We start from the raw sequence: 20,149 nt of genomic DNA on the forward strand, positions 1-20,149 counted from the left end.
AGAACCATGACATCCATCTTGGAACGTCTACCGTGGAAGGGTGAGCTCATCAGTGCATGAGCCCATTTCCTCACCTGAAACAAGAGTTGGACCAAATGATCTGAATGTTTCCTCTGGTTCTGATCCTTTTTTTTTTTTTTTTGATACAGAGTCTCACTCTGTCATAAAAAAAAAAAAAAAAAAAAAAAAACAAAAAACAAGCCACTGAGGAGGCCAATCCCTGGCTGTACTGAGCTGGGATATGATTCTCTCAGCCCCTTTCAGCAGTACCTGTTCTTCTCTGAGTCAGTGTCCTGCTCTTGCAAAACAGAACTCCATGAAAGACTTGCCATTAGCGTCTCACGTGGGCTGACGTTGGGCCAGGCATGCGCAGGGCTCAGGGTTGCGCCTGTGCCCCAGTGGTTGCTGAACTGCCCAGAGCTCCCCTGAGGGTTGGCATGGGGCCCTGGTCTGGTCTGGAGCTGAAGGCACGACCTGGGCCTGACCAAGAGCCTGCAGCAGCGCTGTTTGCGGCAGAGTGGGCAGGCGACCCCGCCATGGCTGGGGAGTGCTCTAAGCCTGGAAACAATTTGTTCTGGTTTGCTTTGCTTTTAAATGTCAGATTTGGAAAGTTGGGTCCTCCAGCCACAGCTCACCCACCAGCTGCTTCTGCACAATGCTTCTTGGCTTTTTCTTTCTTTCTTTCTTTCTTTTTTCCTGAGACTGAGTCTTGCTCTGTTACCCAGGCTGGAGCGCAGTGGCATGATCGCAGCTCACTGCAACCTGCGTCTCCTGGGCTCAAGCAATTCTCCTGCCTCAGCCTCCTGAGTAGCTGGGACTACAGGTGCACACCACCATGCCAAGCTAATTTTTTGTGTTTTTAGTAGAGATGGGGTTTCACCATATTGGCCAGGCTGGTCTCTAACTCCTGACCTCATAATCCACCTGCCTCGGCCTCCCAAAGTGCTGGGATTATGGGTGTGAGCCACCACACCCAGCCTCCTTCTTGGTTTTCTTATTTTATTCCTCCCCAACACACACTTCCTTCTCCCTCCCATCCTATTCCAACCCCCAGACACAGACCGTGTGCTTGCTACATGTCCTCAGGCATGCAGATAACCTTAAGATATTTATTGTGGTAAAAGAAATATGTAACATAAAAGTTACCATTTTAACCGTTTAAAAGCGTACAATTGGCCAGGCAGGTGGTGGCTCACGCCTGTAATCCCAGCACTTTGGGAGCCCAAGGAGGATGGATCACCTGAGGTCAGGAGATAAAAACCAGTCTGGGCAACACAGCAAAACCCCGAAACCCCGTCACTACTACAAGTACAAAAATTAGCTGGGTGTGGTGGCACAGGCCTGTAATCCCAGCTACTCGGGAAGCTGAGGCAGGAGAATAGCTTGAACCCAGGAGGCAGAGGTTGCAGTGAGCCGAGACTGCACCACTGCATTCCAGCCTGGGAAACAGAGACTCCATCTAAAAAAAAAAAAATAGTACAATTCAGTGGTGTCAAGTACATTCACAGTGTTGTGTGCAACAGCCACCTCCGTCTAGTTTCTCACCCCAAACAGAAACTGTGCCCCATGAAGCAGCCCCTCCCACCCTCCTCCCCTCTAGCCCACACTCCTCTCTCGGTCCCTATGGATTGGCCTATTATGGACTATTCAAGTCTTTTGCCCATTTTTAAATTGGGTTCTTTTTGTTGTTGAGTTGTAGGAATTCTTTATCTATTGTGCATATTAGATCCTTATCAGACGTAATTTTGGGGGTTTTGGGGCTTGTTTTTGAGAAGGGTCTCACTCTGTCGCCCAGGCTGGAGTGCAGCAGCAAGATCACAGCTCACTGCAGCCTCAAACTCCAATCAAGCGATACTTTCTTCTCAGCCTCCCGAGTAGCTAGGACCACAGGCATGCACCACCATGCTAATTAAAAAAAAAAAAAAAAAAAAAATTGTGCTGGGCATGGCGGCTCACACATGTAATCTCAGCACTTTGGGAGACTGAGGTGAGTGGATCACGAGGTCAGCAGTTCAAGACCAGCCTGACCAACATGGTGAAACCTTGTCTCTACTAAAAATACAAGGGTGTGGTGGCACACACCTTGTAGTCCCAGCTACTCAGGAGGCTGAGGCAGGAGTATCACTTGAGCCCAGGAGGCAGAGGTTGCGGTGAGCCAAGATAGTGCCACTGCATTCCAGCCTGGGTGACAGAATGAGAGTTCCTGTCAAAAATTTTTTTTTGTAGTAGAGACAGGGTCTTGCCAAGTTACCCAGGCTAGTCTTGAACTTGAGCTCAGATGATCCTTCCGTCTCAGCCTTGCAAAGTGCTGCTATTACATAGTCTTTGCATGTTTCGTCACTGGAGCAGTGAAATGCAGCTCACACTGTTCGTAACTTGCAGTCAGCAGTGCTGCCGAGACCCTTCTCACCTTGTCACTGCTGCAGGGTGCATGTCTGCAGTCACTTACCCACCGCCCTCACGGCAGCTCGCACGTCCTGGTCCCTGAGGTTTCTGTAGGGTGTATGCCCAGGACTGGGGCTTGGGAGCTGTAGGATGCACCCTCCATCTCGTTTCCCTGGGAGCCTGGGCTGGGCACTCCAGAGAGCTGTAGAGTGCATGACTGCCCCGTCCCCGTGCCCTGGCTGATGCTCAGAACTACCCAGCTCCATTTCTGCTCATCTAATGAACTGGTTATCTGATTTGTCTTGGCCGGGCGCGGTGGCTCAAGCCTGTAATCCCAGCACTTTGGGAGGCCAAGGCGGGTGGATCACGAGGTCAAGAGATCGAGACCATCCTAGTCAACATGGTGAAACTCCGTCTCTACTAAAAATACAAAAAATTAGCTGGGTATGGTGGTGCGTGCCTGTAATCCCAGCTACTCGGGAGGCTGAGGCAGAATTGCCTGAACCCAGGAGGTGGTTGCAGTGAGCCAAGATCGTGCCATTGCACTCCAGCCTGGGTAACAAGAGTGAAACTCTGCCTCAAAAAAAAAAAGTGTCTTAATGTGTATTTGCTGATGCCCAGTATTCATGAGGATGTTTGTCGTGGCTCAAAGTACAATGCTTCACAGGACAGAGAATTTGTTTTTTGCAGGTGTCAGAGTTGCTGAGAATCATGCTGTGACGTAAGGTCACAGAACAAAGCAGGGTGGGAGTCCGGAGCTCAGCAAGCTCCTTGAATTGTCATGCCTGCCTCCACCCCCGCCCCGCCCCACCCTCTCCCTCATTCTGGACTGTGAAGCCCCCTCCCCTCACCAGAGGAGGAGCCAGGAAGCACCACTGCCCCTGCTTGGGAGAAATCTGCTTTGCAACAGCAGAAACAATCCCTTGACCAGATGGAACAGGAAACATTCCCTGTGGCAAAACTTCCAAATCTTTTCAGTTAGTAGAGATCTCACTTCCCTGACCCAACCTCCAAATAACTATTCCGTAGCTGTAACTAGCTGTAACGCAGTTTAGAGCAAGGTGCGCATTGGATTCCCAATCCCATCCAGGGCACGTACCGCTAGCTTGAATGCAAGATCAGATTCAGGCTCTCCCCTGGCATCTGCCAGAGAAAAGCTCTAAGTACCAAGGTTCATTTTGAAGGGCATTTGCCAAGCCACTTACACCAGGTGAGGACCCCGTTACTGGCAGGTAGAGTTCCAGGATTCACTAATTAGCCAGCTCCGTGACTGCTGCATTCTGATCCAGCCGAAGCAAAGCTATCTCATGCACCACATCCACCTGAGAGTTGGGGGAAACTATTAGAAAGGTCCCTGCTGATTCAGGTGGTTCCTAGCAGTTTCTATGCCAAATATTTACCCCATGTCACCAAGTCTAGTTTTTCCCAAAACCACCCCAAAAAGCCATCTGGGGACCTCCCTCCCTAGCGGGCATGCCAAGCTATCAGCACCTGCGGGCTTTGCCTTGTGATGCTGCCTCAGTAATGCCTCGATACCCAAACATCAGACCTTCTCACACTTCCAGCTTGGAAGAACCCCAGCTGTTGCTCAAAAATGACCGTAAGCAGCTTTCTCACCAGCTCATGAAGCCAAGCACAGCAGCGCCCACCCCCGAATGCCCAACCTCTCCAGGGCCGCCTTTTCCAGCACACCCGCTACTTCCCCACACAGGAGCCAGTCGGTTACGGCAGCACTTTTATTTTTCCTTACACAATGACGTGTTGCTGGGGTCTGTTGTTCTCACATAACAGTAGAAAACCAAAATTTGTTGTCATCTCTTTAAAGAATCGAGAATTGCGTACAAAAAAAACTTACATAAATTAAAAGGATGAGTACATTTACAACAGGTGTAAACGCAAACCGCTTCCAACTCAAGGCAAGTCACAGCCCACGGTGCTCTGGCAGGAAAACAGCTCAGAAAGGAAACCGGGTCCCATGGCTTGGACTTTCCAACCCTGGCAGACTGGCAGCCCTTGCCAGCCTCTAGAGCGATCCCAGAACACTCAGCCCTGACACATCAATACCCTGCACAGATAGAAGACTGCTGGCCATGCAGACTCACCAAGCCAGACCCGTCTGCCCACAAGCACGTTTTTACCTCAGCCACAAAGTGACCAAGCCACATGTACTGAAGTTGAAATCAAAGATATTGTACAGGGCACTAAACAAATAACAAGGGGAACAGTTAACTTGAATACAAGGTCAAAATCAGCAACAAGTTCTACAATCCAGTGCTGATATCAGATACAAGCTTCAAGGACAATTTCTTTTCGAAGGCTTATTCCAGTTTCATGAGGCTAGCATGAGGTGTATGCATTTGCCAGAGGCAAATTTATACTTCCGAATTAACCCATGCAGCAAATGCTACGCATCTGCTCGCAGTCCATTTAGAAGCATTTGCGGTGGACGATGGAGGGACCAGACTCGTCGTACTCCTGCTTGCTAATCCACATCTGCTGGAAAGTGGACAGTGAAGCCAGGATGGAGCCGCCGATCCACACGGAGTACTTACGCTCTGGGGGTGCAATGATCTGCAAAGACAGAGCCAGGCATGCCTTGAGTTCACACAGCATCCCCAGCCAGGTATCCTGAGCCAGGGCGAGCGCCACCGACCCCTCAAACTCACCTTGATCTTCATGGTGCTGGGTGCCAGGGCAGTGATCTCCTTCTGCATCCTGTCGGCGATACCTGGGTACATGGTGGTGCCGCCAGACAGCACAGTGTTGGCGTACAGGTCTTTACGGATGTCCACGTCACACTTCATGATGGAGTTGAAGGTGGTCTCGTGGATGCCGCAAGATTCCATGCCTAGGGGACAAAGCCCTCCCTTAGTGGTGCTGTGTCGCTCAGAATCAAAGAGCAGAAACCCTTAGACTCACAACACCTACCGAGAAAAGAAGGCTGGAACAGCGCCTCCGGACACCGGAACCGCTCGTTACCAATGGTGATGACCTGGCCGTCGGGCAGCTCATAGCTCTTCTCCAGAGAGGAGGACGACGCGGCTGTGGCCATCTCCTGCTCGAAGTCCAGAGCGACATAGCACAGCTTCTCCTTGATGTCGCGTACGATCTCCCGCTCGGCCGTGGTGGTGAAGCTGTAGCCGCGCTCGGTGAGGATCTTCATGAGGTAGTCGGTCAGGTCCCGGCCAGCCAGGTCCAGACGCAGGATAGCGTGGGGAAGGGCATAGCCCTCGTAGATGGGCACCGTGTGGGTGACGCCGTCTCCAGAGTCCATGACGATGCCGGTGGTGCGCCCAGAGGCGTAGAGGGACAGCACGGCCTGGATGGCCACGTACATGGCCGGGGTGTTGAAGGTCTCGAACATGATCTGCAGGGAGGGGAAGACGGACCGTTCAGCCGGGGCAAGGACCCGCCGCCACCCCATGCTCACACGCCACAACATGCCGCATGCCAGTGTGATGTGTGGAGGAAAGAACAGAACGCAGGCAGAAACCAAGTGAGAAACCTGGAGGCTTCAGGGAGGAAATGCCGGGAGAGGAACAGAGCCTGGAACAGCGAAAGAAACACTTGAATGTCAGAAACCAAGGCGGGCAGAAAATGAGCAGGAAAACGCACGAGCGCGCGGGCAGCGCCGAGCCTCACCTGCGTCATCTTCTCTCTGTTGGCCTTGGGGTTCAGGGGGGCCTCGGTCAGCAGCACGGGGTGCTCCTCGGGGGCCACGCGCAGCTCGTTGTAGAAGGTGTGGTGCCAGATCTTCTCCATGTCGTCCCAGTTGGTGACGATGCCGTGCTCGATCGGGTACTTGAGGGTCAGGATGCCGCGCTTGCTCTGGGCCTCGTCGCCCACGTACGAGTCCTTCTGGCCCATGCCGACCATCACGCCCTGCGGGGAGCGGCCGTCAGGCTCGCCGCGGCCCCCGAGCCCGCCCCGCGCAGCGGAGCCCAGGAGCCCCGCGGCGCCCCCCCCTCACCTGGTGCCGAGGGCGCCCGACGATGGAGGGAAACACGGCTCGCGGGGCGTCGTCCCCGGCAAAGCCCGCCTTGCACATGCCGGAGCCGTTGTCGATGACGAGCGCGGCGATTTCTTCTTCCATTGCGACCTGCGGGAAAGCGACGGACTCAGGCGAGCCCCGCTCGGGAGCGGCGCCCCCGCCGAGGGCCCCCCAAGACCCTCCCGCGGCGCAGCCTCGAGCTCCGCCGCAACCGCCGGGAGCCGCCGCCCGGGCCCTTTACGTAACGCCCGCCGCCCGGGACCGCGCACTGCGGCCGGGCCCCGCCCTGAGCCCCGAGCCGCGGCGCCCGCCCGACCCCGTCCGCGGGACTCCCAGCCGCGGCCCGCCGTGGGCTCCGGAAAACGACGCGGCGAGACCTCGGCGGCGGAAAGCGGGGCGCGCCGGGGTCGAGGGGCGCCGGGCAGAGACGTCCCCCTCGGGTCCGGGCAGGGGCGCTTACCGGCGGCGGCGGAGGGCGGCGGAGCGGCGAGACGAGAGCGGACGCGGGCTGGCGGCGGCGACTGAGACCGACCGCGGCCTCCCCCGCCGCTTTTTAAGAGGGAGCGGCGCGCCCGCGCGGCCCGGCGGCGCGCGCGGCCCCAGAACATGTCCATATATGGCGATCTTTCCGAAAGCCGGGCTCTCATTGGCCCGCCCGGCCGGGTCACGTGGGGCCCCGGGCCGCCCCGCCCCCAGCCCGCGCCGCCTCCCAACGGCCCCGCCCGCGCCACCCCCGCGCGCTCGCGACCCTGCGCGGGCTGGCGGGCTGGGGGCGGGGCTGGGTGGGGGCGCCCTCTCGGGGTCGCCGGGGAGGCCGAGGGGCTGACGGGCCCGGCCGCGCCCCGGGACTGCCGCGCCGTGGGGAGGGCGAGGCTGCGCCCCGAAACTGCCGGGCCCGGGGCGGGGCCGTGCGGGAGCTGGGGTGGGTCCCCGCGGTCCGGGCCACGCTGCGGGGCTTCGCTCCCGGGGACGTCCCCTGCGGGCTTTCCCCTCGGGCTCCGCGCCCGCGCCGGGCCGGGGGAGGGGCGCGGCGGGGGTCCCCGGCGCTCGGCGTTCCCGGGCGCGGGGGCGCCCTCAGCTCTCCCCGGTCACCGTAGGCGGGAGCCTCCCGGCGCCGGCGCCGCCGCCACCCCACAGTTCCGTCCGCGGGGCGCCCCGCCCCGGGTCTCGGTGGGTGTGGAGACCGATGCCCCTTTCTTCCCGGGCCGACACAGCCCTGTCCCCCAAATCACAGGCCCGATTGTCCGCAGGCGCACGCTCGGGTCGGGGCTACCCCGCCCCCTTATCCGCCGAGGAGGCGCTGCGCAGCGAGGCCTTTGTCTCGTGCTGGTCACCTGCACACGTTGCAGGGAAACCGAGGTAGAGGCCGGAACCCTGACTTTCTTGAAGGTCGGCCCTCCAGTCCGGGGAGGCCGGGGGGTCCCCTCCTCTGTTTCCGAGGCCAGCTAAGGGCAGGGCTCGGGGCCGCGTGGGTCTGGGCAGCGGCGGGTCCGGGGCGCGCACGCCCCGCCGGGAGACTCCGCGGGAGGACCCGTCATGCCCGGCACGCGCCCGGCCGCACCTGCCGGCGCGGGTGCTCCGCTCACGCCCCGAGGGGCTCCCGGCGCCACGGCTTCCGTGCGCGCTGAGGAATGTTCAGGGCGAGGGCGCCGGCCACGGAGGGGCAGTGGGGCGACGACCGGCCGAGGTCGCGGGCCGCTCGGCTGGACTCGACGGGCTGGGGGGCGGGGCCGGGGTCCCCACGCGGAGTCCCGCGCTCTGAGCTCCAGAGCCCGTGTTTGGGAGGGAGGACGGCGAGTCAGGGCCCGGCGGCCGGCCCGGCTCACCCGCGGGCCGCAGTCACCCCGGACCCCGAGACCTGCGCCTGAGGCCCCCGCGTCCCCGGCCCCCCGGGGGTGCTGAGCCCCCCCAGGCACAGACTCCGGGGGCCCCGGCAAGCCTCTCCGGTGTGTGCCCTCCCGGGGCGAAACCGGGGCTGGGCCCCCAACAAGCACACCGGGATTCGCGTCCCTGGGCGAAAGACCGCAGCGTGCTCGACCCCCAGGCGGGGACTTCCCCTTGGGGGTCCCAACATGCGACGCCGCACGCCGAGGGACGCGGGCGGGCGGGCGGTAGCCACAGGCCCCTCCGCCCTGCGTCCGCGCTCCCCGCGTTCCGCTCGGCGCCGGCTGGGGACCCTGCCCCTCCGGGCCTCCGCCGCCTCCCAAGCTCCTTTGTCTGGGAGGTGCGGAAAGGCGCGGGCCCCGGGCGCGACCCCCTTCCTCCCACGTCGCGGACCCGGGGCCGCCGGACCCTTGGCCTCCCCGCCCCCCGCACGGCCCGAGCCGCGGGGAGTGGGCGCCGCCGCGGGCCGGGCCGGGGAGCGACTTCCTCTTCCGCGGTCGCGTCACGCGGCGGGGGCAAAGGTGCGGCCCAGGTGCGCGGCGGAGGGCGGCGGCGCGGCCATATTTGGCGATTTCGGCGCTGCCGGAGCCCCGCCCGCCCCGCCGGGAAGCCCGGCCCTGGGCAGCGCCGTCCCCGCCCGCCGCGGGGCCTGAGTCACGGCGGGCGGGGGGCGGAAGTAACGGACGGGGGGCGCTCCTGGCCTTATTTAGTCAAGGAGGCCGCCGATTGGCGCGCGGGACAAAGTGGCGGCGGCGGAGCAGCCCCCGGGCGCGGGGAGCGGCTCGGCGCCTCCGAGGGGGCAGGGCGGGAGCCGGGCGTGGGGGGCCTCGGAGCCTGAGGAGTCCCGAGCGGAGGGCGGCGGGGGGCCCCGGGCTGCTGCCCGGGAGGCGCGCGGGCGGCCGGAGCGGGCGGGCGAGGCCTGGAGCCCGCGGGACACGGGGGGCTGCAGCGCGCGCTGGGATTTCTCTGTTTTGCGGCTGCGCCTCGCCCAAGGTCGCTCCGGGGCCGTCCTGGGCTCTGCTCTGGGCATTGGGTGGCACAGGGCGGCCGCCACTCTTCTGGAGCTGGAGCCGAAGGGCGACTGCACGGACGGAGCTGGGGGGAGCGGGCGGCCCCCGGAGCTGCGCTTCCGCCAGAGGTGGGTGTGTCCTTCACATTTCAGGGGCGCAGGCTTGGGGCTCAGAGAACCGGTGTGATTCTTCTTACCTAGTTCAGGGCTGGCTTTGGTGGCTTTTTTTTTTTTTTTTTTTAACTATCAGCAATGTGAAAAGTTGTTTTTTATTATGACCTTGTTACGTCTTGTTTCAATTTCGGCCCATTTGGTGGATATGGGAACAGTGGCCCAGGGAGGTGGCCTGAGCGGGGAGGTGTGGCAGAGCTGAGCCTTAACCCAGGGCCTGCGCCCCCCACGGCCTGGCGCTGCCCCGCCACAAGGAAGCCCTTGCCCTGTACTTCCCTCTACACCGGGTCAGCTCCACACTGTTGACATCCCCCCCCAGCCCCCACCGCCTCCCACCTGGCCAAGACCTGCTACTAGTCAGACACGGGCTTAGGCCTGGGCCCCCAGCCGTGGCCTTTGTCTCTGTCACTCCACCTGCCTGGAACGTCTTGCCTTTCTTTCCTTCTTTCCCTCCCTCTGTCGCCCAGGCTGGAGTGCAGCCTCTGTCTCGGCCTCCCAAGTAGCTAAGACTACATGGACGCACCACCACACCTGGCTAATTTTTGCATTTTTGGTAGAGACAGGCTTTCCTGGGCAGTCTGGAACTCCTGACCTCAAGTGATCCGCCCACCTAGGCCTTCAAAAGTGCCGGGATTACAGGCATGAGCCACCTTACCCAGCCTGGAATGTCTTATCTTTTCCCAGTAAATAAAACGACAGACCCTGAACGGAAGAAGGAAAACCAGCAAACCCCAAAGCCTCGAGTTTGGCCGTAAATACCAAAGTTAATTCGTCAGTTACAGCCGTTGTCCCATGACCCTGTAAGATGCCAGTGTTAGGGGCACTGGGAACGGAACACTGGGGAAACTTCCTTTTCTGTAATTCTAAAGTTATCCCATAATAGAAAGCTAATTTAAAGAAATCCCAGGAAACCAAAGCTTACCTGCTGTCAGCCCACTTCCCTGTTCTCTTGCAGCCTTTCGGACAGACGAAGTGCAGGTGATGGTCCTGTTTCCTGAAGCTCTTTCCCGGGCCTGGGCGGGCTCCATCTCTTCAGGAACAGTGGTCCTACGGGCAGTCCCGGTGGGCAAGGCTGGTTTCCAATACCTCAGCCAGAGTCCTGCACTTCTGTCTCCTGGCTGGTGCCCAGCTCGGGGCTTGGTTCTCCTGCCCCACTGCACAGACTGAAGCCCAGGAGGTTCAGCTGGCCATACTGCCGCCCCCGCCCTGCAGAATCACTGGGCAGGTGGCTGTGAGTGGCCTGGTGCTGCTCTCTGGTGCTAAGATGTGCCAGACCAAGTCTCTGCATATGACATCTAATTCTCACCACCGGAGGACAGTCCCAGACCGTGCCATTTTGCAGGGAGGGAAACTGAGGCAGTCTCCTGGGTCAGGGTAGTGAGCCAAAAGCAAGGTCACATCCTGGGAGGTCAGAAGGTTCTGGAGGGGCAGTGTGGGCACTTCACACAAGGGTTAGGGGCTGGGGTGCACAGAGACACTAAAGCCAAGAGTCCCTCAGCTGCAGCCCTGGCCCGCCCGCTCCTGCTGCTCCAGGCCTTCTGGAGACGGGAACCCCTTGCCATTTACCTGAGGCCCCCATCCCAGCTGTGCAGCAGGAACCAAGGAGGCCCAGGAAGAGCCCTGAGCTGGGAGTCGGACGCCTGGGTTCTGGACCCGGCTCAGCCCTTGTGCCTGCCATGTGACCTCTCTACCCCATTTCTTGTCAGGTGTGTGGCCCATCAAGGGCTCTGAGGCTGCTTGTCCTCCTGTGTGGACAACAGGTCTGGAGAGAGGAGGTCGCCAGGTGGCCCAGCAAACCCCCCAGGCCTCTTGCCTGACACCCAAGGGTTCAGTTCTCAGTGATGAGTAAGACATGCTCCCAACAGACCCCAGTGGGAATGGGGGAGGAATTGGGGGGTGGGGAGGTGGGGAGAGAGAGCATGGGGAGAAATGCCAGATACAGGTGAGGGGGAGGAAGGCCGCAAATCACACCGCCATGTGGGTACCTATGCAGCAATCTTGCATGTTCTTCACCTGTACCCCAAACCTAAAATGCAATAAAAAAAAAAAAGAAAAAAAAAGAAGACATGCTCAGCACCTCTGTGTGTCGGGCCTGAGACTGGGGCACCCAATCCTCACCCTCTCCAAGGGCATTGCCCCAGGCCCGGCTGTGACCCTCTGCTGGGCCTGGAGAAGGCTTTTTTCCCCAGGCCTCCAGAGCCACATGGAGTGGGGAGTGTCTGGGCTCCACCTGGTCATTGTGGGCCCCACCCCAGGAGCTCCTGCCCCCCCAGCCCCACCCCTTCCTCCCCAGAGGCAGCGCTGCCTGAAGCTTGTGTTTCCCCTTAGGGTGGTTCCTAGCTGAGGTCACAGACTGCAGAGGAGGAGCCAGAAACAAAGACGAAACCCAGGGGCCCCCACCCCCTGCCCGGGGCTAAGGCCAGAAACCACCCTCCCAGGCCACAGCCCTGGCAGTGCCTGTTCTCTGACCCTTCCCACTCCCAGGGCCTTGGCCTCCACAGTCGCTTCCCAGGGTTCAAATCCCCGCTGCCCCGGGGTAAAATCCAAGCCCTTCCTCCAATGCTGGAGGTCTCCCACCCCTTCCCCGCCCTCAGCACCCCCTGGCTGTTCCTCTGCCGCCAAAGCTCTTCCCACTGGCGGCCCCCATGCCACCCACGACCCCCCCCATGAGCTCCCATTGACTATTATTAGCTTGTGTCACCGTCTCTGCCCTAGAGCACTGGTTCTTGGGGCACAGCATCCTTGTTCTCCATGGTGAAGCTGGTGCGTCTACCTGGCATAGCTCCCCTACCCGCAGCAGCTGCATGTGCAGGAAGCCCAAGTAGGGGTGGACTGCAGAGGAAGGAGCTGCTGGCCTGGAGGAGGGAGGGGAGAGACGAAGCCAGGCAGATTGGGAGCTGCTTCCTATCTCCAAAGTGTGGAAGGAGCCATGACTCTAGGCCTGGCTGGGAGGAGTCTTTTTCTGGCTTTCCTCACTGACTCTCTGCCCCCCAGCTGGTGGGCTCTCCTCGGCAGGCAGGGCGGGGAGCGGCTGCCTCGTCCAGAGTGTGCAGGAGACCAGGGTGGGGGAAGCCTGTTTAACCCATCCAGCACCGCCTGCGCTGGCCTGCGGTTTGCCTGAGGAGCTCTGCAGAGCGGCTAGGTTAGGGCCTCGCCACGCGAAAGACAGAAGGGTCAGGGTGGGACGAGGGTCAGAGGCCACCGCCGTAGCCCAAAGGCTGCCTCTGGTATGCGCAGAATGGAGGATGCCAGGGTCCACCCCAGACTTGGTCGCGGTACCCGCGCGTTGACAGAGCCCTCCTTCCCCAGCACACCGAGGGGGTGGGCACAGTAGGGCGGGCTGGCTGGGGGACAGAACTGCATTGTGCCCCACCAGCCCTGGTCTGGGAAGCCGGGACTTGGAAAGTGGGTCTGCCTTCGGGCAAGGTGAGCCCCGGGCTGCAGCCGTCACCTGGTACAGGATGGCGGTTCAGCCGCCTCGTAGCACCTGACCTGCCACCCCGAGCTGCCGCGCCCCCTCCCCCACGGTTGGCTTTTCCTGGCCCCAGGGTGCTCCTGGGTTTCATCTGGCTGGCAGCGGGGATGCGCCCCTGGGGCCGGGAGGTGGCGCCCCTGGCATGGCCCCGAGGGAGGGCTGAGAATGGCCAGCCGGTGTCATTCCCACGTGGGCCACCAGATGGGTCCTGCTGTTCCTCAGAAGCCGCACCTGCCAGCTTGCGGGAGCCGGGGCTCACCCCGAGCGCCAAGAGGGACGCCCACCCCTCCTCCTGTCACTGGTCGGAGCCAGCCACTGAGTCACCACAGCACCTTCAACAGTGACAGAGGCAGGGCTGACCTCCGCCAAGGCTGATGCAGGAAGGTGGGATGGGGTCACCCAGGGCAGTGGATGATGGGGTGGTCCGGTCCTCCACTCAGTGCCAGACCTGCACAACTCACCCCAGGTGTCCGGGGTCCCTACTGCGACCAGGGACAGAAGGTGCCCGCAGAGGGACCCCAGCACGAGGACTCTGGCCCTGGGTGTGGGACGTTTTTCCAGAACTGTGCTCCCCCCAGTGGATTGCCCCTGCTAACTGCCAGGTCTCAGAAACGGAAAGGGAGGGGTGGAGAGGCTGGTTGGAGGCCACACAGCAGGAAAAGGTGGCTCCAGGGCTGGAGGGGTGGCACTCAGCCTCACACATGCCTGTTGGGACAGAGGCTTCTCCAGCTCTCCCAGGGCTGGGCCAGGTCGGGCAGGGGCCTCCCCAGAGTTGTTCCCCAAGGGTCCAGGTTGTTTGGGGCTGGACTGGCTCCTGGAAAGTAAGGGGGCAGTGCCAGGCAGGGGGTGTCCAGTCCTATACCGGGGCAGTCACGCTTCTTCCGGGGCTGTGGTGAGTCTGGGGTAGGGGCTGCGGTGGGAGAAGACAGACCCAGGAGGTGGCCCTGAGGGAGGAGAGCATTATTTTCCTCATCTAATCCGACATCACATGCTGGGGTCACATCATGACCACGGAAGGACAGTGGTTGCCCAACCCATGTGTCTGCTTGATCTGTAGGAGGGAATCATCCCCAGGAGTCCCCTGTGCCTGGCCCCGACCCACAAAAACACCTGGGGCTCTCCTGAAGGTCAGCTGTGCCCAGCACCTCGCCAGGCCCAGTTTTCTCTAGTCCTTAGAAGAAGGCATCCTCTGGGTGAGCCGCTAAGTGAGTGTTGAGTTTGCATATCTGCAGATACCTTGAGCTCAGCCCCCTGGAACCGGCAGCTTGCTGAGGGAGGGAATTTCACGTTGAGAACTGGCCTTGGATTTTGAAGGCTTAGCCCTGTCTCTTGCCGGCTCTGCTGCTGCTGAGAAATGAATGTCTCTGGATTCCTGAGCCAGAGTCCGGGTTGTTTTATGTTTCTCTAAGAACTTTCAGGCTTTTTCTCGCTCATCTAAAATGGCTTTAATGTCCCTGGTGACGCTTTTGCATTCATTATCTTGGCCACTTCCTGGGCCCTGTTCTTAGTGATTTTCCTGTATTAATTTCTTTAACAATTTTTCTTTTTCTTCTGTTTTCTGTTCTCCTGCTTTGGGATTTCTGTCAATTGGGTATTATACCTTCTAGATTCTATAATATTTAGTTTTTTCTTCTCTTTTTTAAACTTTCTGGGATATTTCCTTGACTTGTAACCCTTGAATGGAATTTTTCATTTTATTTATTATAGTTTTTAACCTTTTGTTTTTGGAAAAAAAAAGTTTTTTTGAGACAGTGTCTTACTTTCAACCAGGCTGTAGTACCTTGGGGCCGTCTCGGCTCACTGTAGCCTCGACCTCCCAGGCTCAAGACATCTTCCCACCTCAGCCCTCTTCACCCCCCAGCAGCCAGGACTACAGGTGCATGCCACCACACCTGGCTAATGTTTGTAGTAGAAATAGGGTTTTGCCAGGCGCGGTGGCTCACGCCTGTAATCCCAGCACTTTGGGAGGCCGAGGCGGGTGGATCACGAGGTCAAGAGATCAAGACCATCCTGGTCAACATGGCGAAACCTCGTCTCTACTAAAAATACAAAAAATCAGCTGGGCATGGTGGTGCATGCCTGTAATCCCAGCTACTCAGGAGGAGGCTGAAGCAGGAAAATTGCCTGAACCCAGGAGGCGGAGGTTGCGGTGAGCCGGGATCGCGCCATTGCACTCCAGCCTGGGTGACAAGAGCGAAACTCCGTCTCAAAAAAAAAAAAAAAAAAAAGAAAAAGAAATAGGGTTTCACCATGTTGCCCAATTTGGTCTTCAACTCTTGAGCTCAAGCTCAAGATGTGTGGGCTTTCCACCCTGACGGTCCCAAGGGGAGGCCTGGAGCAGCCAGCAACGAACAAACGGCAGTTGAGGAAGTGGCCTGCTCAGAGGGCATGGGAGGGCAGGGGGGGTCCCTCTGAGCAGGTAGGAGACCACGCTGGAGAGCCCCTCCCCAAGCTCTTCATTCAACCCTGCCCTGCCCCCTGTCTGGCCAATGGAGCCTGTCACCCTAAACCTGGCCTCAGTAAACCAACCCAGGCCGGAGAAAGAGCAGTGCAGCCCCCTCGCCAGTGTAAGCGGAACTTCGGCGAGGCCGATAGCTCAGCCATGAAAAAATCATGAGGCCGCTGGGCTGCGGGCCTGGGCTCAGGAGTGGCACGGGGGGCTGGGCCCTGGGAGCAGGTTCGGGGCCAGGAGTGAGGACACAAGGCCTGGTGTGCCCAGCAGGGGGGCCTCACCTGGCTGCAGGACCAGGGGTCAGCAGAGCCTGGGCGGGGGGCCTGGCATGGGGATGAGGGGGAGGGCGGAGCCCCTGGGAGCCACTGGGGACAGAGATGCCTACAGGAGTGGCAGCAGTCACGGCCTGGCACCAAGGTGGGGGCTCCTTCGATGCCTGCGGGGCCTGTGGGGGCTGGTGGTCCTCAGCCGCAGGGCAGCCCCAGGGCTCCGCTTCCAGGGCTCCAGGCCAGCAGGGCGGGGAGCCACCTCTCCCCTAGCTGCACACAGGCAGGCCTGTGCCAGCGCACACTACCAGCATCAGTGTTGCAGGGCACCCAGCCGGGAACACGTGCCAGTCACCATGGCAGCAGACGGTGTGCCAGCAGGAGCCCAGGCTGGGCTCTAGCATGCAGGATCAGTGGTCTAGGCATGGGGGACTGGGGTCCTTCCCCTTGTAGCACCAGAGGGGCCAACTGAGTGAGGGGAAGGGGGGGCCTCCAATGCCAGGGCAGCCCATCCCCCAGCACCCCAGAAAGGGAACAGTTTCCTGAGAGTTCTCAGGAAAGCCTGGGCAGGGGGGCACCAGGGGTCTGTGGGGGTGCACGGCTTCCTGGTCCCACCACATCTCTCTCTCTAGCTGGCCCAGCACTGAGAGGGAGGAGGCTGAGGCTCAGGCCTCAGGGGAGGCCGCCAGGGGATGCTGATGGCGGAGGTATTCTTTGCCCTCTGGGCCCAGCTGGAGCCAGGAGGTCTGCCACAGCTGGCTGCTCCCTGGAGCAGGGGGCTGGGGGTACTGCCACCCCAAACACCCTCTCAAGTGCCCACCAGGACAAGGCATCCGTCCTAGGTGCAGACCTCAGCCCGGGCTTCAGGTACATGCCGGGCAGACGCACCGGGTTCAGAAGAGAGCGAGGGTGGGGTGTGAGCTCTCAGAGTGGCAGCAGCTTTGAATGTCCCCAGTACAGCCTGCCCAGGTCAGGGTGGCAGGCGAGTAGTACCACATGTGAGTGGGTGTGTCGCATCTCCAGAGTTGTGGCCGCAGGGCTTTGTGGGAGTCGATGGGAAGGGTTGCTCCCTGTTGTCTGAGAACACTGTGGGGGCGGGGGTAGGGGTGGGGAGGGGGATAGAGCACCCCAGCTCACCGCAGGCCCTTGTGATTTGTGTATTTCTGCAAGAAATGTGTAAGACCCTGGAAACAGCCTCCCTTGGGCAGCATACAAACTGGGCTCTTGGCTGGGATCCAGGGTGGCATTCCAGGGTCCAGGGCTGGCCCAGCAGGTGACCCTGCTGGCAACCTTTGCCCACCCTGGTCCATGTGGCCCTTCACACACACACACACACACACACACACACACACATGCACGAGACTGCACCCATCGGCAGAGGTTCAGCCAGCCCTTCACACAAAATTCGGGTCCCTGTGCTATGGTTCCAGCTAGTCAGGAGGCCAACGTAGGCAGATCACCTGAGCCCAGGAGGCTGGGGCTGCCGTTGGCCAAGAGCACCAGCTTGGGTCACAAAGCAAGACCCTGTCTCTAAAATAAATTTAAAAAGAACCAGATGGCTGGGCATGGTGGCTCACACCTACAATCCCAGCACTTTGGGAGGCTGAGGTGGGTGAAACACCTTAGGTCAGGAGTTCGAGACCAGCCTGGCCAACATGGTGAAACCCCTCTCTACTAAAAAATGAAAATTAGCCAGGCGTGTTGGTGGGTACCTGCAATCCCTGCTACTCTGGAAGCTGAGGCAGGAGAATCACTTGAACCTGGAAGGCAGAGTCTGCAGTGAGCCAAGATTGTACCACTGCACTCCAGCCTGGGCAACAGAGTGAGACTCCATCTCAATAATAAAGAACTACAGTCCACAACCTCAGGCACTTATTAAGGACCTGCTCTGTGCCAGAAACCTTGCTGGGGATCCAGAGGAAACATGGCCCTGGCAGGTGGCTGGGCAGGAGCCTGGGGTCCTGAGGTGGAGGTGGGAGGGGCTGGGAGCCCTGCAAATCCTCCCTGCAAGGAAGCCTGGCCCAGGTGCCCACCTTCAGTTGCCCTCCCCCGGGGCCCGAGAGTCCCCCGTAGCTCACACACCTGGGTCAGTGCCAGGCAGCCCTACCCAGCGTGGAGCTGTGGGCCCCAGAAGTGATGAGCCACCATCACTTCTGGCTCTGCCACTGAGAGGCTGCCCAGAGCCAGGCCCACTTAGTGCCTGGCGGCCAGGCTTGCTCCTGCTAGGCACCTGATGCCTAAGCACCCTGCCAGCCCAGGCAGCGCTAATGAGGCTGTCATGCCAATCAGGGACAGGCCACCCCGGGTTCCTTCACAGCCTGGCTGAGTACACTGTGGAGGTGTAAGTCAGTGTCTGCCTGGGGCGGGGGGCGGGGGGGGGACCATGGGCACAGCTGCCCCTCTGGCTTCCCCCATCACTCAGACCAACTGAGCTGTGCCCTCAAAATCCAACAGGAGACTGGGCACAGTGGCTACACCTGTAATCCCAGCACTCTGAGAAGCCAAGGCCGGCACATCACTGGAGCTCAGGAGTCCGAGACCAGCCTGGGCAACATGGCGAAACCCCTTCTCTGCTGCAAATGCAAACATGAACTGGGCGTGTTGGCAAGTGCCTGTAGTCCCCGCTGCTTGGGAGGCTGAGGCAGGAGGACCGCCTGAGCTCAGGAGGCAAAGGTTGCAGTGAGCCAAGATTGTGCCACTGGACTCCAGCCTGGGCGACAGCACGAGACCCTGTTCCAAGAAAAAATAAAAGATCCAAGGGGAAACTGAGGTGCAGGCAGCACCCCTGGCTTGTGCCCCTAAACCAGAGACTCTTCTGGCTTGGGTGCTAAGCCTGGGTCCCAGTTCCCTGGAAACTGTGGCGAGTGTGTATGATCATTGTCTCTGGAGAGGAGGCACAACCCCGGATTGCGTCTTCCTAGGACGGGGACTGGCTGCGCACACAGTTGGTGCCTCATAAGCGCGTGTGAATCGCAGAGGTGGTGAGGCCAGCACACGGAGAGGTGAGACCAGCCCCTGGAGTGGCGGTGTGCAGAGTGCTATGGCAGGTATTTGCACGTGGGAGTCTCTCCGCCTCCACCCCGGCCCCTGAGCGTGGGGACTGGGGACCATGTCTGCAAGTGCCTGGCACGGTTGCTGCCCAGGGCTTAGAGGGCGGAGGAGGAGCCCTAGTCTGTGCACACTCCACCACCATGGGCTCCAGGGGCCCAGGCCAGGCCCCTTGCTTTTTGCTAGTTCCCTGCCATAGGGAGACCCTGTGATGGCCACTCAGGAGATGGGGGGCCAGGACGACAGGGGAGTGACTCCAGGCCAAGACTGTGGCCCCTGTTCCCAGTCCCCAGGGAGACCGAGGGTCACCCGCTGTTATGAGGAAGAGGACACCGGGCTGGCCCTGGCCCAGGGTGGGCAGCTCTAGTTTCACTCCTTGGCTCCGAGCCCCTGAGGCAGGTGCAGGAGCCGGGCAGGCACAGTGAGCAGGGCCCAGTGCCCCTCAGGCTCCGGGGAAGGGGAGCATCCAGGCAATCCAGGGCAGAAGGTGCTGGGGACAGGTGTGACCACTTCCGGTCTCTCCCAGCGTGCTGGCCTCGTCCTCTCGCAGATTCTAAGGGCCACCGCTGGAAGCATGGGGTGGACATCGTCCCATCAGCCTCCTGGATCCGTACCCATAAAGACCCCGAAGTGAGGTGAGGTGGCTTCACTCCAGCTCACAGCAGAGGAAGGAGCAGCCCCAGGGCCCAGTGACCTGCTCAGAGCACACAGGAGTGCTGGGGCCAGGACGGTCCGAGGCCTCTGACCCTGCCCACTTCTGCAGGGCTGCACAGGCGCTGTGTTCCACCCTCCGCAGTGGGCAGTGGCCCCGTGGGCGTCATGCTGGGGCCTGAGCAGCATGGCCAGAGGCCGGCCTGGACTGCAGGCTGCGGGTGGGGTCCTTGCTCGGCTCCTGGCAGCAGGAGTCAGAGAAGTAACTGGATCCAGCAGAGGGCCCGGCGGCCACTGAGGCTGCGGCCAGCGATCGGGTTGCAGCAGTGCTGGGCGGCTTCTGCATCGGGAAGGGCCGGCGGGGCCGGGAGCCCACACGGGGCTCGGAGGAGGTGGGCAGGAACGAGAGAGGCCAAGAGGTGCGGGGCCATGAGGAGGGGCGCCGGGCCCACGCTGTGAGGAAAGGGGGTCGACCCTGCTCCCCAGCCCTGCAGGCCCTCAGGCTCTGCCCTCTGCAATCCGGGAGTGGCTGAAACCCAAGCTGGGGGGAATGAAAGGCGCCGCTCCTAAGCCGCACGTCTCTGATCCGCCCTCCCCGCCCGCCCTCTGCTGCCCACTGGCCCTCTAAGAGCTGCCCAGGCGGCTGCAGCTGCGGGTCAGAGGCAGGTCAGAGCAGGCAGCGGATCTGACCCATGACGCCCGCTGGGTCTGGGGGCCACGGGCCAGCCGAGCGGAGCCAGGCTTCTGGGGGACTGTGGGGGCCGTGAGCACTCAGGGGCAGCACCCCAGGCCCCTCCGGGGACCGGCCAGCCTGAAG

At 60.7% G+C, this 20,149-nt stretch overlaps 2 protein-coding genes across 2 annotated transcripts; one reads left to right on the forward strand and one right to left on the reverse strand.

Moving 5' to 3' along the window:
• Window positions 1-4,103: 4,103 nt before the first annotated feature.
• ACTG1 (actin gamma 1) lies at window positions 4,104-6,938 on the reverse strand. The gene is made up of 6 exons (XM_039475845.2): window positions 6,837-6,938; window positions 6,356-6,484; window positions 6,028-6,267; window positions 5,314-5,752; window positions 5,052-5,233; window positions 4,104-4,956 (listed from the first exon to the last, which is right to left on the reverse strand). The coding sequence occupies exons 2-6, from the start codon at window positions 6,476-6,478 to the stop codon at window positions 4,813-4,815; spliced, it is 1,128 nt and encodes a 375-aa protein (XP_039331779.1). The 5' UTR covers window positions 6,479-6,484; window positions 6,837-6,938; the 3' UTR covers window positions 4,104-4,812.
• Window positions 6,939-7,912: 974 nt separating this feature from the next.
• Window positions 7,913-11,706, forward strand: LOC120366832 (uncharacterized). The gene is made up of 3 exons (XM_039476274.2): window positions 7,913-7,993; window positions 8,492-9,398; window positions 10,396-11,706. The coding sequence occupies exons 1-3, from the start codon at window positions 7,913-7,915 to the stop codon at window positions 10,605-10,607; spliced, it is 1,200 nt and encodes a 399-aa protein (XP_039332208.1). The 3' UTR covers window positions 10,608-11,706.
• The last annotated feature ends 8,443 nt before the right edge of the window (window positions 11,707-20,149 follow it).

The sequence above is a fragment of the Saimiri boliviensis genome, chromosome 17, assembly GCF_048565385.1.
Source record: "Saimiri boliviensis isolate mSaiBol1 chromosome 17, mSaiBol1.pri, whole genome shotgun sequence".
NCBI classification, from domain to species: domain Eukaryota; kingdom Metazoa; phylum Chordata; class Mammalia; order Primates; family Cebidae; genus Saimiri; species Saimiri boliviensis.

Coding starts and splice junctions, on each gene's coding strand:
- ACTG1 (XM_039475845.2), bottom strand. CDS start 6,478: ATGGAAGAAGAAATCGCCGCGCTCGTCATCGACAACGGCTCCGGCATG. Junction 5,753..6,027: donor ACAGAGAGAAGATGACGCAG/GTGAGGCTCGGC, acceptor CCCTCCCTGCAG/ATCATGTTCGAGACCTTCAA. Junction 5,234..5,313: donor GTTCCAGCCTTCTTTTCTCG/GTAGGTGTTGTG, acceptor TTTGTCCCCTAG/GCATGGAATCTTGCGGCATC.
- LOC120366832 (XM_039476274.2), top strand. CDS start 7,913: ATGCCCGGCACGCGCCCGGCCGCACCTGCCGGCGCGGGTGCTCCGCTC. Junction 7,994..8,491: donor CTCCCGGCGCCACGGCTTCC/GTGCGCGCTGAG, acceptor GGCGGGCGGTAG/CCACAGGCCCCTCCGCCCTG. Junction 9,399..10,395: donor GAGCTGCGCTTCCGCCAGAG/GTGGGTGTGTCC, acceptor GTTCTCTTGCAG/CCTTTCGGACAGACGAAGTG.